The 18,837-nt window shown below is 40.7% G+C and overlaps 1 protein-coding gene across 1 annotated transcript; it reads right to left on the bottom strand.

The window, feature by feature from the left end:
• Positions 1 to 2,392: 2,392 nt before the first annotated feature.
• Positions 2,393 to 9,301, bottom strand: SELENOK (selenoprotein K). The gene is made up of 5 exons (NM_001168396.1): positions 9,111 to 9,301; positions 5,359 to 5,449; positions 3,814 to 3,897; positions 3,138 to 3,224; positions 2,393 to 2,857 (listed from the first exon to the last, which is right to left on the bottom strand). The coding sequence occupies exons 1-5, from the start codon at positions 9,127 to 9,129 to the stop codon at positions 2,854 to 2,856; spliced, it is 285 nt and encodes a 94-aa protein (NP_001161868.1). The 5' UTR covers positions 9,130 to 9,301; the 3' UTR covers positions 2,393 to 2,853.
• Positions 9,302 to 18,837: the final 9,536 nt, after the last annotated feature.

The following is an 18,837-nucleotide window of genomic DNA, read 5'->3' as shown; positions in this document are numbered from 1 at the left end:
ACAATAAAGATGGCCACCTGGGAATCGCCTCAGAGACTTCCGGGAAGGCGGAAGGGCGGGGCTGCTCGAAGAGGGCCGCGGGCGGGGCGGGGCGGGGAGTGGATTGGGTGGATGCTGCTGTGATTGGTCCCGGCTGTAGCATGCAAGCAACGAACGTGGTTTTTGTTTTGAGCGCTTACCCTGGACCAGCCAATAACTGGCATCTTATTTGGTCCTCACGCCTGTCTCTCCTCCTGCTTTCCTGGACACCATGCATACTCCTAGTTCTCTCACGTCACCGGTCGTGCTCAGTCCAGACTCTGATGTTAGGGTTCTCTGGAGCTAGGTCTCCTCTCTACACACTCCTTAGATGACTTTATACAGTTTCATGGCTTTAAATGTGAAAACTCCCAAATATATATTTCCAGTTTGGACCTCTTCCTGGGATCCAGACTGACATATTCTGAATTTCCACTTGGATGTCAACAAGGCATTGCAAACTTAATTATGTACAAAATGGAACTTTTGATCCCTACACCCCCAAAGAAACCTACGCCCACTTTAACCATCTCAGTAAATATCACTTCGATTCTTCAGTTGTCCATCTTCTGCATCCAATCCATCAGCAAATTCTGCAGTCCCTAACATATACCTTGAATGCATGCACTTCTCTATTCCTACTGCCACTACCTGGTCCAAGCTACTATCATCTCACACAGACGACTACAACAGCCTCTTAACCCAAGTTCCTGCTTTCAGTCTTGTCCTCCTGTGATCTGTTCTTCATACAATTGCCCAAGTGTCAAGTTTTAAAATATTGTGAAGTAGTTAAGACAATCAATAGTATGTACCCAGCACTCCACTTAATATTAGAGTTAGCTCAAACAAAAATTAAGCCCATGCTTTAAACTCTCATGCTTTAAACTCCCTTTGCTCACGGTAAACAGCTAAACTAACCACAGCCTATAAGCCATACTTAATCTATTATCTGCCACATTTCTAGGTTCACTGTATACCTCTCCCCCATCCTTTGGCATTTCCAGCTACACTGGCTTCCTTTCAGCTTCTCAGACACACTAAGCCCTTCCCATCATTGGGCCATTCTTGTCCTGTCTCAACTGTCACCTCAAAGAGGCCTCCCTCAGTTATCCTCCTCTTATTTCCTTGGCAGCAGGAATTAAGTCTGTACTTATGTAGTCTGCTCACTTACTGTTTCCCACACTAGAAAGTAAGTTCCATGAGATGAGAGACTTTGTCTTATTTGCTACTGTTTCCTTCAGCATATGGCTGGTGCCCAATAAACATTTGTTGACTAAATACTGCTAAGTGAAGAACCCCTTGAGGTAGGAATTTAATCCCCATTTTACAGATGAGTAAAGTGGGATAGAATGACATAACTCACTCAAGATCATAAGCTCTTGAGTAGCAAAGATGAATCTGAGCATAGGCTGCTCAAGAGGCTACACTCTGCCCTACAATAGTTTAACTACCTCACATGCAGTGGGGCGGCTAAATGTCAAATGCAGTCAGGACTCTAGCTAGGATAAGCCCTAAGGAAGAGTCCTGCAGCTGCAGTCCTGAGGGGCGGGAGATCATGGGTCACATGCCGAGAAGCCATCACCTACTGAGACTCTGCCCCTGTCTCCCCGCTACAGCCTTAGGCAGTTTGACAGAATGACTCTGCCACTCACTAGCCATACTATCTGGGAAGTTACTAAACTTTACTGAGCCCTTGTGTGTATCTGTATAATGCAAATATCATCTACCACCTCAGTGCGTCAGAATTAGCAGTACGTAAAAGATAAAATGTCTGACACAGACTTGAGTGATCGATAAATTATCTTTATTATCTTTAAACTTGTGGTATAATTGCCTCTTTCGTTACGGTGGAAGACCACTGTCTTATGTCACTACATCCCCAATTCCTGGCAAACAGGGTTGAATAAATACTTATAAATGGATATAAAAATGGCTTAACTGAACACTTGGTTTCAAAGCCTGTTAAACACTGGAAGTAGAATTACCTATCTTATTCATTTTTTCAGTAAATACGTCAGTGCCTATTACATGTAGTCATTGTTCAAACCACTGGAGTAAAGAGGACAAAATCTCTAACCTCACAGAGCTTCCATTCTGGTGAAAGAGCGAGCGCGTTATCAGCATTCAAATGGGGTTAACGCCGACAGGCAGTATGTTATGCAATAGTTTAGAACTCAAATCTGTCAAGATAGCATTGAAGTCCACGAATTTAAAGATCACCTAGCAAATCTTCATTTCGTAGCTCAGTTTTGTCGGTTATGGCTTTATAAATATCCTGCTAATTGTATCTGGCAGCAAATTTTCAGACATGTATTAAAGATTCATGGGACAAATGTTTCAAGATAAAAATTAATTCAAGAGGACAGATATTGTATGCACACTACTGAAATAAATACAATGTGATTTATTTATAAATGAGAACAAATTAACAATAAACACTATTTCAGAAGTTGAAAAAGGTGACACAAAGTACTAATACACAGCCTTTTATTTTTCTTCAAATTCAGAGTTTTTGTATTTTAATTATATAAAGATGAGAAGTCAGTTTTGTAACCTAAAAATATTTCCTTATTAAAACTATATTAATAGTTTCATAAACTATACAAAAAGGATAATGAGACAAACATACGCATTTATAGAACTGCATGTCAGTCATGCCAGATCCCTGTGGAGGGAATTCCCAGCACGACCTCATTATCTGTGAGGACACAGGGCAATCCTTATTCAGACATACACATTCATCTACTTGTCCAGCATGGTCAGCCCTCCACTCCTTGATGGTCTCCTTCTGCTATGAATGTGCATGTCCAGCTGTCTGCTTCTTAGAGCAGACATTTACCTAGAATGTTTACAAAGAAAACATTATAATAATTAGTTACTAGTTACTAATTTGGATCTGGATGAAAAGCCCAACAATCAACAGATATTATAAAACCTTTTTCAAAAGATATTTAGATAATACAGCCAAGGATTTTTCAAGGGTCAAGATATAAATATTCTTCCAAATAATGATGTCTGGATTACAAAATATTGGGCAACTTCTTTTCCCAAAGAAAACCTTCTTAAGGAGGCATTTTCCAAAGGAAATTCCCACAGAATAATTTCAGATTTGAACTTACCTTCCTCATCCCCCAGCCATTGGAGGCGGACTTGGGCCATGCAGATGATTAATCCGACCCATTCTTCTGCGGGGGTTTCCTGGTGGCCTAAAAGAAGAAAAAGTTAATTTCTACTGTTTAGGAGACATTACTTCAATTGATTCCTTTTAAACACTCAAATAGACTCTTTTCTTTAAAATAGGAACTACCATTTAGGTCAAAAATTCAAACCCTTATAGGGACCAGACACACAGTGAACATGAGCAAAGCTGAGTCAAGCAAGGACTGCGATGAAGTGAACAGCACCTCCTATAAACGCCCAACTGAAAACCCGCTCCAACTGACTTTTGCCACATGGAAACACAAGCCTAACCCAGAGATACTTGATCTTCTGACTTTTTCATTAGCAGCTGGAAATCCAGATTCAAAAGTAAATCTCCAGATTTTAATGTTGGCCATCAGTTTTCATCCTCTAATTTAGATATTTCCCATAGGATATTTGAGGTACATTTTAACTTTGCCAGATTAACTCTATCAACTCAGAGGCAACCTGACAATTTACAGTAATGTATTAATTTTGTGAAACAGAATATAACTTTTAATTTCCATGAGACTATGTGTCATCTAGCAATAATATCTAATTTAATTAAAATACACAACGGAGTAAAAATATCTATTATTAATTTAAAAGCTATACCCTCTTCCATCATCATATCTGGAATCAGATGAGCTTCCGTAGCCTCTTCTCTTTTTCACATCTTGCTGAAGCAGAGTTTTGAAACTGAAACAAGGGGCAGAAAACAAGAGAAGTGCCACTTTCAACATATGGTTTCAACAATCACCTCCATGAGAGGATGACTAAACTGTCTTAGCTCCAAAACCACATTTCTCGAAGCCAGCTGGACAACATCTAATACAAGCATGTGTCTAAACAGAATGAGCAATGTTCTGTGCCACAGCCACCCTTCCCTGTCTTTCTTATTTACTGATAACTCTCCTAGACAGAGTCTACGGATGACTCTGAAACCAGAGTCACTCCAACTTCCTTCCTCCACTCTCCAACAGCTGTCAGGTCCCAGAGTCTGTTCTTATGGTATCACAGATTCACTGCCCCTGCATTTCCCCTGCTGATAGCCTACCTAACGTTACCTTGGGGAGGGAGTGGCTAAGGGTGGCGAGCTTCTGGGAATCCATTTAAATGGAATTTTATTTGTGAAGGGGAAGAATTTAACTAATTTAAAACAATATTTTTAATAAACAATATGGAGTAGGTAAAATTAGTAAGAGACTTTAAAGAAGTTTTGCACTGGGTTACTTAAGGCCTCTCTTGTCCCCTGTTGTAATGCTCTATGAAACTGTCTCCTGTTTTACTCTTCTGATGTATGCTACACACAGCCATCAGATTAATCTTTCCATACCACAGCTACAACCAAATTAAGAATAAAGATCACAGCCTGATATTCAAACTTCTCTGCCATCTTTCCTATGTTTCTTCCACCCGAAATAACTTCCTCTGATGTGCACCTTCCACACTCATGCCCACCCCAAAACCCCTTGTCATAGGAAGATATTTACTGATATTAAAGTCACTGGAGGGACTGTTTCCCACATCTTTGCATCCCTGCAGTTCTCTCTGCCCATGAGACACTCAAATAGACATTCAAACTTAGGATAAGTAAGACTTCTTAGTAGTTGATGAACAATTTTTATAAAACAAACAGCATGTGAAAGACGAAAAGTGTATTTAAGAATTGCTTGAAATTATGGTGAAGTTTAAATTTTTGTCTCCCCCGTATCGATTCTAACCCTTCCTTTAAAAAAAAGGTTACTACTCGGGAGCTTTTTTATCAAGATCTAATTCCCCTTGTTCAGTTGTTGTTTAATATGTAATAAAAGTTGCACATACACACTAAAGCCAGGAATGGCAGAGAGAAAGTGAGGCGCTGTCATTTGGCATCAGCACAAGCAGGCCTGGCTCCATAGCTGCAGGTTGAAATGGTTACCACCAAGGCTAAGATGTGGTCAAGCTTACCAACTCAACTAACATATTCATAATCTTAAGATGTCTGGTGGCAGCTTTACCGCTATGAAAGTCTTCATTTCCCTTAGAAAAGCTATTAATAGAAAATTTACCATTAAAAACTGCTTCAGGAAAGTTGAGCTTAAGATACGCAACATAATGTACCTAATGTACTTCTGTCAACTTAAACATCAGGGCTATTAAGAAGACTACTATACTTACAACAAAACCACAAACTCAGCTATTCCCCAGAAGAAATCTGTTATGAAAGATAATCTCCATGGGGACTGACTCCGGCTGTCCAACACTTGTCCTACAGACAAGAACAAAGAAACTTCGGTTAGTGCTACAAATCCCTGACACAAGATGCACTACATTTAATCAGTTAGGTAACAATCACAGACTGTTTTCAACTTGGCCATTGTTCCAAACGGTCAACAAAAGCAGATGTCGGTCATGCGCACATCATTCTAAGGAAGAGTTCAGAGAAGTAAAACTCTGTGATCTAGGGGTCATTCCTCTAACATGTCAAATGCCTTCCTATAGTTTGTAATTTTGGTGGGTGACGCTTCAAGTATTTCCCCCCCTTTTTTATTGTGTTAAAATATACACCAAAATTTACCATTTTAACCTTTTTTTTTAAAATTTTTTTGCTGAAGAAGATTAGCCCTGAGCTAACATCTGTGTCAACCTTTGTCTATTTTATACATGGGTTGCCGCCACAACATGGCTGACAAGTGGTGTAGGTGTGCACCTGGGATCCGAACCCGCAAATCCAGGCTGCCGAAGTGGAGTGCGCCAAACTTAACCACTAGGCCACAGGCCCAGTCCCCCATTTTTAAGCTTTTTTTTTTTTTAAGGTATGCTTTTCTGTGAGGAACACTGGCCCTGAGCTAACATCTGTTGCCAATCTTCCTCTTTTATTTTTCTCCCCAAAGCCCCAGTACATAGTTGCATAACCTAGTTCTAAGTCATTCTAGTTCTTCTATGTGGGACGCTGCCACAGCATGGCTTGATGAGTGTGTGCAGGTCCACACCTAGGATCTGAACCAGTAAACCCTGGGCCACCAAAGCGGAGCACGCGAACTTAACCACTCAGCAACGGGGCTGGCCCCTTAACCATTTTTAAGTGTACAGATCTATGACATTAAGTACATTCTCATTGTTGTACAACCATCACCATCCATCTCCAGAATTTTTTCATCTTCCCCAAATGAAACCCTGTACCCATAAAACACTAACTTCCCATTTCTCCCCTCCCCCAGCCTCTGGCAACCACCATGCTACTTTCTGTCTCTATGAACTCAACAGCTGTAGGAACCTCATATGAGGAATCACACAATATTCGTATTTTGGTGATGAGCTATTTCACTGAGCATAATGTCTTCAAAGTTCATCTATATTGTAGTATGTTTCAAAATTTCCTTTTTTATTGTTTTTTTTTTACTGAGGTCATATTGGCTTTTAACAGTGTGTAAATTTCAGGTGTACATTATTATATTTCAGTTTCTGTACAGATTCCATCATGTTCATCACCAATAGTCTAGTTTTTATCTGTTCTCATCCACATGTGCCCCTTTACCCCTTTCACCCTCTCCTCACCCCCTGTTCCTCTGGTAATCACTAATCTGTTCTCCGTATCTATGCAAATTCCCTTCTTTTTAAAGGCTGATATTCCACTATGTGTGTCTACTACATTTTGTTTATCCACTCATCTGTTGATGGATACTTGGGTTGCTTCCACATTTCAGCTATTGTGAAAATGCTGCTATGAACATAGGTGTTAAGAATACCTGTTTACTCAAGTATTTTGAGGAAACAAATGGGATGTGTGAATATAAAAGAAGGCTCACACCACTTCCATTTTCCTAAATGTGTTCAGAGTATTTCACTTGCAAAGTCTCTTGCCTGTGTAAAAAGATTGCTTATACATAATCTTACAAGTCTTTTTATAAAGCAAAGAATGTGTGCTCTAAGTACAGAGAGAACCTGGCTTGTTCATTAAAATAACCACTATTTTTCTATAACAGAATATTATTGATTCTAATTATAGACTTCAGCTTTATCTTAAACAAAACTGGATCTATTTTTCAAACCACTTTAAATAATAGAAGCTACAACATGAGAAGTTACTACTGCCTGTTTTCAGCCTTGCAAATCAAGAGGTCAGAATATTTTGGGAGAAGAAGAGCTGTCAACTACCTCTCCTCTCCATTTTCCCAAGGACTTTTCCATGCTCACCTCCACCCGTCCAGCCAGGGTTTACCTCTCCTCTTTCCTTAACTAGCTTTCAGGTATTTCCACTAGGACCTGAGCTCTCACAGAGCTATTGAGAAAAAATAGCTACACTTAAAGACAGTGCATGGATGAGAGGCTTGGTTCTGTCTCTCACTAGCTCTGCTTCATTGGCTGATGTGACATTTTCCTTCTCTGAGGAAAAAGGGCTAATCATACAGAATGGTTAGGGGGAAAAAGTCATTTGGCAGTAAGAAATGTTTTGTCAACTATGAAGTGCTAATAAATACAGTCCTAAGAAAACAGATCTAATTGGAACCCATCAAGCCTTCTTTTGGGATTCTAAAGAACCTACTGCGTGCACTTGCATCATTCCATCTTGCTTTTTGCACTTTCCCTCCTTGTTTCTGAAGGCAGAAACCTCCCCTCCCAATATCCTCAGAGGGAAATAAGTTGCTTGAATGCAACTGGCATTTCTCAACTATGAAAGGGACATAAAAGGCCCTAATAGGACCTTTCTGTTATTCAGGCAGATGAACTACCATAATGCATACACAGGAAGACACACTACAAATACAAAGAATCATTCAGGAATGCATAAATAGAAGATGCCAGACCCAAACGATAAAACACAAAGTTTGCAAGTGCCCAAAACTAAGACGAAACTTTGATGCTTTTCTTTAGCGTCCTTCAACCTACTTGTTTCAAAGTTATTTAAGTGGGAGACAAGGAGGAGGGAGTGAGATATTGAAGAGGAAAGAAATGCAAAGTGCATTCAGCCAGAAGACTTCTCACTGACTATCTTAGTCATCTCTGAAAATGAACAGATGATTCAAATAGAACCAGGACCTAGTTCTAGCGATCCAACAACAACTAAAGATTGCACAAGTCATTTATTTCACCTAAGTCAAACAGATGGGCAGGCAGTTCTGCCACTGTTCTAACCCAGTCATATTGTGTCTTTCCTTTGCAGTCATTTTCTTTGCGGAGTCACTGAATTACGTCTTTCAGATCCTCTATTCCTGGAATAACTAACTTGCTCCTAAAGGGCGTGGTGCATCTTCCTGTACCCCTTGAAATTAGGGCAAAAAATTTTAAGAATGACTACTTACCCTCTACAGGAAGAGAAAGCCTACCGAAAGCTTTCATTTAATTCTCTTTACACGTTACGGAAAGGCAATATTGTTGGTAAGAGCAAGGACGCTGACGTCAGCCTATCTCGATTCGAATCCGAACTGAGCCATAACTACCTTTGTGATCCTGGGCAAGCGATTTACACTATCTGCGCCTCAGCCTCCATTCATAACATAGGAAAATAAAATCTTTCCTAAGGCTGTTATAAAGACCAGATGAGTGGATAAGGGAATTCACGCTCAAACAGTGCCCGAGGCATAAGCGCCACGCAGATGGTATTAACACTGTTGCCATTACCAGTTACGAACGCGGACGCCCCAGGGGAAAGACCACTGTCGCGAGTCCCCCCCGTCAGAAGCTCTACGAGGGCGAGGACGCCGAGCACCGGCACCGTCGTCACCGCGGGGACTCGGCCCCTGCCCGCCGGATGCTGGACCCTCGGCTGACGCGCCTCAGGCCGGGCCGACTTGCCTCCGGCTCCCCCTGGCTGACGGACGCAAGGTCCAGGAAAGCCGCGACGGGCACCAGGCCCGGCGGGCGCCGATGGAAGAACCCCAGTCCGCCCTCCCCCGCCAGCGGGCGCCCCCGTAGCCCCTCCAACTCACCATTCGAGATGTAAACCATCTTGCTTCTGCTTCCCCGCCTCCCGAAGGACGATAGTTCTGGCCTCTCTCGGCTTCCGTATCTCGGTCCGCACCCCGCCCTTTCGCGTCACAGGCCGCGATTAGATAAAACGGCGACGGCAGAGGGAGGTGGGCAGAGCCCATTGGCTCCTGCGGAAACACGCCCCCGACGGCTTTTTTGCCTCGTCACGCCGTCGACTTCCGGTAAAGAGGAGGCTGGGAATTGTCTTTTAAAGGCGCGGGTTCTGAGGCTGGGGAGCAGGTTTGTATCATCCACGTACAGAAGCTGCTCTTTAGGTATTTGGGGGTAGTGGTTTGGGACTTAAAGGGGAGGAAGGCAATTCACATGGAGATGGAAAAGACAGTGTTTGCTAAATGAATGTTTGCCATTCCTTGCTAAGACAATGGAACATGGGACAGACTTTGATCAAGTGAGCTTTGCTAGGTTCCTCCTTGTGTGCCACACCTAGTTTATATTATGCTATCGCTAGCTATGGTATTAGCTCTTTCCTGAAATAGCCCTTCTATCTTAAATTCTTTGGGGCAGTTAGGAGGGAGGTCAGAGTTTCTTCCTGAGTCTTTTGTTCTTAAAAATAATCGAGCCAAAGAGACATTTTGAGGTGGCAAATTCTGATCCCCCACACTCTCAAGAAACTATAAACTGTAAGAGGTCAGGAACCCTACCTGCCTTGCTCCCTTTTATATCTTTGTTGATGCAAATAATCCATAACCAACCTATAAATCAAAATTGAGGTGAGTTTATTATGAGCCAAAGTGAGGATTATCACCCAGGAAGGCCTTAGAAGGCGTTCCAGAGAAGCATGAGTTTCAGTACAGTCTTATATCTTTTTAGAACAAAGAAGATACATTAAACACACCCAGGATACATTTTCAAAGAGGTATTCAGTTGCAAATTAGCATGTCAATGTGACCATGATGCCAGGAAAGGGACTAATCTGGGCATTACCAATAGGGTGTTGTCACCAATAGGGTGTTGTCACCAATAGGGTGTAGGAGGGGAAGCATACATTCTTTATCTCGAGAGAGATTCCTTCCTTAAATAGATAAGCAGATGTACAATGTAAGTTTGATAGGCCATAAGTCAGGCTTTCTAGTTCCAGCTGAATCAGTTTTGAACTTGAATGGTTACCCCATACCTCAATATGTGAAAACCTCTTGTCATCTTCAAGGTCTATCATAGTCCTTGCAGGCAGTAGGTACTCAGATATTTGTTGGTTGAGAGAGAAAGAAATATCTTTCTAACAGGTTCCTGAAGAACTCCCCAATCACCCTAAGAGGAAGGGAACTAATGTGAGGATCTGAGTACCAGACCCTGCTAGGCTTATCTCTTCATCTCCATTTCTCTACCTGGATCGTTTCCTCCTGAGATTTAAAGCAGTGATTTCCTAATGAACTACCTCTAACCTTTCCCATTCCATGTTATATTTAGCTGCCTGTTTAATCTAATCTTGCCTGTTTCCTGCTTACAAGCTTTGATTTGTCCCCACCACTTGACAAGTAATGCCCAGCCTCCCTGGTCTGGCATTGAGGGCTTCCTGATACATTTTCTTAGGTTTATATCCCTGACTTCTGATTTCCTAATAGAGCCCTTGTTTTCCTTCCTTTTTGCTTCTGCTCATGTGTTTCCTCTTGATGGGAATGTTCTCCACTCCTTAAAATCTAATCCATTCTTCAAGATGAGGCATATTCCTATCAAATGAAATAATATGAAATGACTCTGCAAAAAGAAAATAAATTATGTAATTAGTAGCAAGATGGTGTCTAAACAAAGATAACTTTCCCCTTCTTTCCCTAACCTTCATTAATGTAAAGAACTACGTGTTAGCTACTAGCCATACGTGGCTGCTGAGCAGTTGAAATGTGTCTAGTCTGAATTGAGATATGCTGTGCATGCAAAATACACACTAGATTACACAGATTTAGAATGAAAAAAAGAATGTAAAATATCTCAATTTTTTATATTGATTACATGTTGGAATGATAATATTTTGGATATTAGATTAAAATATTTTATTAAAAATGTTTCTTTTTGCTTTTTTATTTTATTAAAAATGTTTCTTTTTGCTTTTTGATTGTGACTGCTAGAAAATTTTAAATTACATACTTGGCTCACATTTATTGTTCACATTACATTTCTGTTGGACACTGCTGGTCAAGAATAAAGACATTATGGCCTAGCACAGAAAAACCACTCAGTAAATATTTGTTGAATGAATGAATGGTCTTTTTTTTTTTTTTTATATTGTGGAGGAGACGCTTCTTTTTTTTTTTCCTTTTTCTCCCCAAAGGCCCCCGGTACATAGTTGTATATTCTTAGTTGTGGGTCCTTCTAGTTGTGGCATGTGGGACACTGCCTCGGCGTGGCCTGATGAGTGGTGCCATGTCCACACCCAGGATTCGAACTGATGAAACTGTGAACCACCTGCAGCAGAGCGCGAGAACCCAACCACTTAGCCACGGGGCCAGCCCCTGAATGAATGGTCTTAATAACAGATAATAGTCATACAGGGTATCCTACGTTAAGCACTGTCCTAAGCATTTTCCATGTGTTAGTTCATTTAAACCCTACAGCAACAATTGTAATAGTTAACATTTAATATAGCACTTACCCTGTACTAGGAAATGTTCTAAGTGCTTTTCATATATTAATTCATTTAAACCTAAACATTATTAAGTGGGTTGTACTATTATTCCCATTTTACAGGTGAGAAAACTAAGTCATAAAGAGCTCAAGTGACTTGCCCAAGGTCACACAGCTAGTAAGAAGCAGGGCTGAGATTAAGACCATGAGTTTGGCTCTATAGTTTGTGCTCTTAAATCCTGTGCTATATTGCCACTCCACACATAAGCAGAGGTATTAAAATAGGAGAATATAATCCAATGTGGTACTGATAGTACAGAATGGGAGGTGGTTTCTGGAGACTCTTTGGATGTACCTCAGTTTTCTCAAAGTTGCAAAATTGCTTCCCACAGGTTTTCTTTTCTAGACATCCTAAACATAAAATTCTCCTAAACATTTCTAAGTGGATTACCTTCCCATCTTTGCACCAATCCCTTGGCCAGAGGGAAGGGCTCTTCTGAATGACAGCTACTCCTGGAGCTGGAGCTGGAGTCAATTCCACTTAAGCCACATGGGTTGGGCGGTGGAGGGGTAGTGTTTATCACAAGGTAGTGAGGAATGCTGGGTTACATCACAACAATAAGATGCCCTCAATGCCGCCTTTAGGGAACATGGAAAACAGATGGCACTTATTTTCTTTATTAACCTTTTATGTGTTTGTTCTTACAGTTATTTGTATTCTTAATTTCATCTGGGCTCAGAAATCTTAGCTGTTTGTTTCATTTTTATGTTATACTCTTTATTGTTGCTTTTCACAGGAACTTCTATTTTTTTTTAATATTTCTTTTAAGTTATGTAGCCTCAGACTGGACTTTCTGTGCAAATCAGGGGCTTACTTTTTTGAGCCAATAAACATTCATCCCTTCAGCTGAACTGATGATTGTATTGCTCTACAAGTCACTTTCTTAAACTACTTGAACTCATTTTCTGCATCAACATGGGAAAATGTTTATAAAAATTCACAGTGCTATCTTCTTCAGAGAATTTGGTTGATTGAAAAATTGGGAATATCATTATAGTCTCTAAAGTCTATCACAAAATGAATGATATTATCAGTTTCGTTAGTGAGCCTGTGTGGTTAACTTTAAACAGTCTATCTTTAAATGAAAAAGAAATATCTAGATTCAACTTTGTAGTTCCATTATGGGGAGAGAAATACTATTCTAATTGTAATTTCTAACCTTTTAAACTCGATCCGGTTTTAGCAATCTGTAACTGCGATGGAAACTGTTGTAGTGGTAAATGGAATGGAATACTGGTCCAGATTTGTAAGGTAGAAGTATCACGGATTTAGGAGTTGGTTGCCCTCTATCCTAGGGGCATTGACTAATCATTAAAAGTAAATTTTTAATATTTTTATAATTGTATTCTATAGTACAAAGAAGTATTTCTTTTTAAGCCTTATCTCTAGATTCCTAAAAATAGAATAATGGATATAAGAGAAGTGTACAGCCTATTACTATATTTATAAGTGTCACGATAATATTGATTTTTGTATTTTGAAAAATTAGAGTATAGATGGGGCCTATTGATTTTAAGGAACATATGATTTATTATTCTTATTCACTAAATGATTTGGAGCAGAGCATTTGATACTCCTTAGATTTTGTTTTGTTTTTTTTTAAGGTGATACGTGTACATAATATAAAAATCAAAAGATACAGATGGCTATTCCATGAAGAGCAGGCCTCCCATCTTCCCCTGTAACCCAGGATTCTAAGTTTTGGTCCCCTAGCTTAGTGAGGCTGTTTAAGCGCTGCTCATCAAATTCCTCTTGGACAATAGGAGCCTCAATGACAGACTCACTTCTTTGAAGTTCTGTCTTCTATTGGATCTTGGCCAAGCAATTCCTCACTCACTTAGTACCTCTTTAATGTTTTTGAAACGTTTTTTCCCATTATTTTGTCCAGATTTTTTTAGTTGTCCTCAGAAGGAGAGGTAGTACAAATTACTTAATCCTCCAAAACAGAAGTGGAATTTTTTTTTTAAGATTGGCACCTGAGCTAACATCTGTTGCCAATCTTTTTTTTTTTTTTCGCTGCTGCTGCTTCTCCCCAAAGGCCCCGAGTACGTAGTTATATATTCTAGTTGTAGGTCCTTCTGGTTGTGCTATGTGGGATGCCACCTCAGCATGGCCTGATGAGTGGTGCTAGGTCCACATCCAGGATCTAAACTGGCAAAACCCCGGGCCACCAAAGTGGAGCATGCGAACTTAATCACTCAGCCATGGGGTGGGCCCCCAGAAGTGGAAGTTGATGCTTATTTAACCAAATCAACATGACAATTTAGATTAGGTCTTAGATTAAACACTGATTTGCCTTTGACTTTAAAAATTCTATTTATGTCTTAATAAAATTTCCAGTACAATGGCTGTTTTCCTAGTATAGTCAAAACACATTATTACTTATGAACAGAAAGCATAGTTGTAAGTAGTAAATTAAAATGTGTGGGGGATTAAAAAGTATTTATTTTGCCAATAAACATTCTACTTTTAATCTTTCCACAACCAAATAGATGAATAAAATCTTACTTTCGTTTGACACTCTTGGTACTTTTAATGGTAGGTTCGATGAAAATAGGTTTATTTTATAGTCTCTTAGGGAAAAGTTCTTAATGGCCCAGTGATGACTGTCCCTTGGAAAGATTGTTAGCTAGTCTCAAAAGGATACTTTAAGGAGGTTGCTGTCACCTCAGCTAGGTGTCTAGACAGGCTGTTGCTGATGCCTCAACATCACTTTATTTTTTCTTATTGGCTATATAACACAAGCAACTTGGTTAACATCACCCAAGGTCAAATATGGTTCTCAGCCTCAAGAAATCATCTTTCCCGATTATCAGTTGTTCATCTCTTTTGCTATGAAACTCTAGCTTATTTTTGATGGGAAGTATGAAACAGAGACTGAAAATGGAATCTGGCAACTGAAGAAGTGTCGCTGGATATTATTTTCTCATTTCATTTTGAATGTATTTAGCTACTCCTTAGTGGCACCCAGTCTTTCACATTCAGATTGAGACATTTCACAAATGTGTTGGAGACCATATGTGAAGAAAAGTGGAGAAGCAAGTGGAAAGGGGTATAGTCACCTTGGGTTCCTGACCTGTTTGGTCTCTCTAGTCCCTGTGCCATAGTCAGCTGGCTGGGAAGGGAGGGGAGCAGATATAGAGGCTGCCAACAAGGGCTGGCACACAAGACAGAGAGCTGTCACTCAGGCTTGCTGCTGCAGCGGTGGTGGCAGCGCAAACAGTTCACACTGGGTTTTAATAAGCTCACCAAGTACCAGGGAGCTCAGCTTTGGGATGGTTTCTGCCTGGGGGAGCCACGCAGAATATGACTCCAGCTATTTCAGTCGAGTCACTATTTTTAGAAATGTAAAATTCCAAAGAAACCCCACTAAATTGCATTTTCATAAGCCTTGAAAATGTTCATATCCTTAACCCAGCATTTCCTTTTCTAGAGTTTATTCTAAAGAAACAATAAGAGATGTTCAAATAGATTTATGTGCAAGGATTTTTACCCCTTATTTGGAATGAAAAAATGGAAGCCATGTAACTGTGCAACAGTGGAGGATTGGCTAAAAATTCTGCAATACAACAGCATACAGTACCTTAAAATGATGGAAAACCATTCATGATACATTAAGTGAAAAAAGATTACAAAACTGTGTGTACGTACAGTAAGGTATCAACGCAAAAAAAGAGAAGTGTATGTATATAGAAATACACTAAAATGGGGTTATGGGAGCTGTAATTTTTTCTTTATGCTTTTCTATATTTCTCAAATTTTCTACAATAAGCGTGTGTTCCTTTTGTCATTAGAAATAAACAATAATTTTAAAGTTACACTTGTTAGAAGCTGAGGGTTCATCTCTGGTTTCATTTTAATGGTTTGGAAAGTTCTTAAAAATATTTTTTTTCTAGCAGAAGTGATAGAAAATTAATAACCAAAGGGTTTACTCAGGTAGTTGTTAACTTTTGGAGTACATTTTAAAGGCCGTTTTATCGAATAAGGTTGTCTTTGCTTCCCGAGATCGCTCTAGTACACGAAGTATACACGTGGGCACCTCACTCAAGTGAGTTTTCCCTGCATCTGAATAGAGTCTAGGAAGAATCAAGTAAACATAGTTACAAATTTCTTGCTAGTTAACTCAAAATAATCCTGAGCTTATCAAAACGAGGACTTAGGAGTTCAAATTTTGTGACTGCTCTGTTGGCAAGGTTACTGAATAAAAACATTCGTTTTAAACATGTGCTTTTTCAGAGAGTCCTATCATACTTCTAAGTAAAAATTTTTAAAAAGAATTCAAATAGACCTTTGTAGATCTTCAGCTATTCCTTTGGGTAGCTGACTGATGGTCGATATAGTAGAATCATCTTAGCAGTGTTTTGACCATGCTGGAAAAAATGACCTGTGAATCAAGAAAATTGTTGGAATTTTATATGATTGCAAAACTCCTGAGACAAACAAATCCTCAAAAAAACGAACAAGAAACAAACTCAAAACGTTGCCCTATGAGTGTTTAATCTAATATGCTTTCCTCTAATAGAATTTAGAGGGTATGAAAAATACATTGTGGCAACTGAGTTTTATGTTCAGGGAAAGAAATTAGAGTCCAACTCAATGATTTTTGCTGCCCAGCTGGGAGGCACTCTCTGGAAATAGCATGCAGGGAATCAATGCTGAAAATAAATAATTTCTTCTAAGGACGTATACAGTGAAATGCAAGACTTGAGCTGCCTTCTAAAATGGGGTGGAGACGGGCTGTAGAAAGCCTGGGTCATGCCTAGGCTCTACAGGGCAAGGAACTTTGGGGAGATCTGTTTACATAGCACCCACCAAGTGCGCTCTGGAATATCCTCTATGGGCAATTGGTTTTCTTTAGCCCTCACTCCCAAATAAGCAGTATTTCAGCTTTACGGATGAAGAAATTATTTTTGAAATCTAAGAATAGAGTCAAAAGCAGTTTCCTTTGATCCTCCGGATGATATGCGGCCTATTTGAGAGCTTCCCTGGTTTTTCTGAAGTGAGCTCCCTACCCCCCCTAGAACCCCCAAATCCTCTGGATGCTTCAGGGTATTCTCTTTGCTATCCTTATTAATGAGCTGTGGATTTCAGGAGAGAGCCTCAAAAAGGTTCTGGGAACTTTACCTTTTGAGGATCCATTAAAGCATTCAGTCACCCCTACTATGAATTCAGTTTAACTTGACAAACATTTATTAAGCTCTTAATATGTCTAAGTTATCATGCCAGGCAATGGCACGGATAATAATAATAATAGTTAATATTTATTTAGCATTTATGATATGCCAAGTATTGTTCTAAGCACTTTCCATATGTAAACATTGTATTGAACTGATAAGACTTATGGGTCGTGATTAATAATTTTATCTTTGTCTCCCGCCACTCCTTTATATTTTGTTCAGTGGGGCTACTTCTTCCATGCTCCTAAATGAAAACTTGGGCAAGCCCCACGTGTTCCCTGGTTTCTTGTAGGTCACACACTCTGTCTCAGTTTAATAAGAAGAATGTTCAGTCCTAAGAAATAGTGAAACTCCTGGTCTTGATTGAAAATTAAGGCTTTCCCCTTCCCCAGGTGAGGCTCGCTGTAGGCAGGAAGTGGGTATGGTTCCTTCTCCTTACCCTCTGCCCCTAACCTGGGGTTTTTAACTCCACTTCCTGGAGCTGACTTACTGTGGTTTCTGACCCCTCTGGGGATGGGAGGGGCAGCTAAAGGGACCAGAAAACTTCTTACATATCGTCCTGCATAATCTGGGTTGGTACTCTCCAAACCCAGCTTTTGTGGATTCTTTGGAAATTCTCTCAGTTTCTGGGAATCTATCACAAATAGTACCCTTGATAAGGCCAAAAGCATCTCTATTCCTGCTCTTGGCTGGCTCACAGCTCTTTCCTCTGTTCCTGGTAATCCACCATTTACCTCCACCCTTTTCTGCTAATGTCCCTCCATCCCACCATGCAGCCATCTTGAGAGGACCAGGTCGACCCGGTGCTGGCTCTCTCCTGCATCCTTTACCTGACAAATTCTGGGAGTGCCAGCCAAGTCCAACATACCAGAAACACCTTCACTCTTGCCGTGAAGGCAGCCATCCAGACCTCCCTCACCTTTTAGATTTTCTAGGCAGGAGTCAGACACCAGCCTACTACGTCTCTGTCACGTGGGAAATAACCTTGATGCAGAGGTAGCTTCCAGTACATTACCAGACAGGCTAGTCCAGAGTCACAAAATAGAATCACTCACAGACCAAAATAGGATGCTCAAATGATGTGATTTGTTCAATCACTTTGAAACACACAGCGAAAAGCAAAGGGAAAGAGATGGTTAGGTCCTTTGTTATTCATTTTTTTTAATTTTGGCTTGGTCTCCCCCAATCCCCCCAGTACATAGTTGTATATTTTAGTTGCGGGTCCTTCTAGCTGTGGCACGTGGGACGCCGCCTCGACGTGGCCTGATGAGTGGTGCCATGTCCGCGCCCAGGATCCGAACCAGCGAAACCCTGGGCCGCTGCAGTGGAGCGCGAGAACTTAACCACTCGGCCAGGGGGCTGGCCCCCAAAATGGTTGACTTTTTTTTTTTTTCTGCTTTATCTCCCCAAATCCCCCCGGTACATAGTTGTATATCTTAGTTGCAGGTCCTTCTAGTTATGGCATGTGGGACGCTGCCTCAATGTAGCCTGACCAGTGGTGCCATGTCTGCGCCCAGGATCTGAACTGGCAAAACCCTGGGCCGCTGCAGCAGAGCGCGTGAACTTAACCACTCGGCCACGGGGCCAGACCTTTGTTATTCATTGTTCACATGTCCTCTCTCCCTCCTACCACCTACCCTGGCCCCCAGCCGCATCAGTCTCCCCACTGATGGTATGGTTATGAGAACCAGATTTGAGGATGAGCAAACGGGCTCAGCAGATAGAAGGTGCTGAGAATCCACATGCTTACTCTGTCAGGGAGACACAGGGCTCTGGCCGTTAGCCATAGCTTGTCAGTTAGGCTGTTGAGCAGCAATGGATTTTATGTGCATCTCTTGGGAGGAGCGCAGTGGGTTCATAATGGAACCA

Source organism: Equus caballus, chromosome 16, assembly GCF_041296265.1.
Source record: "Equus caballus isolate H_3958 breed thoroughbred chromosome 16, TB-T2T, whole genome shotgun sequence".
Lineage (NCBI taxonomy): Eukaryota > Metazoa > Chordata > Mammalia > Perissodactyla > Equidae > Equus > Equus caballus.
The sequence above is the reverse complement of the archived record's forward strand: the minus strand, read 5'-3'. Positions and strand labels throughout refer to the sequence as shown.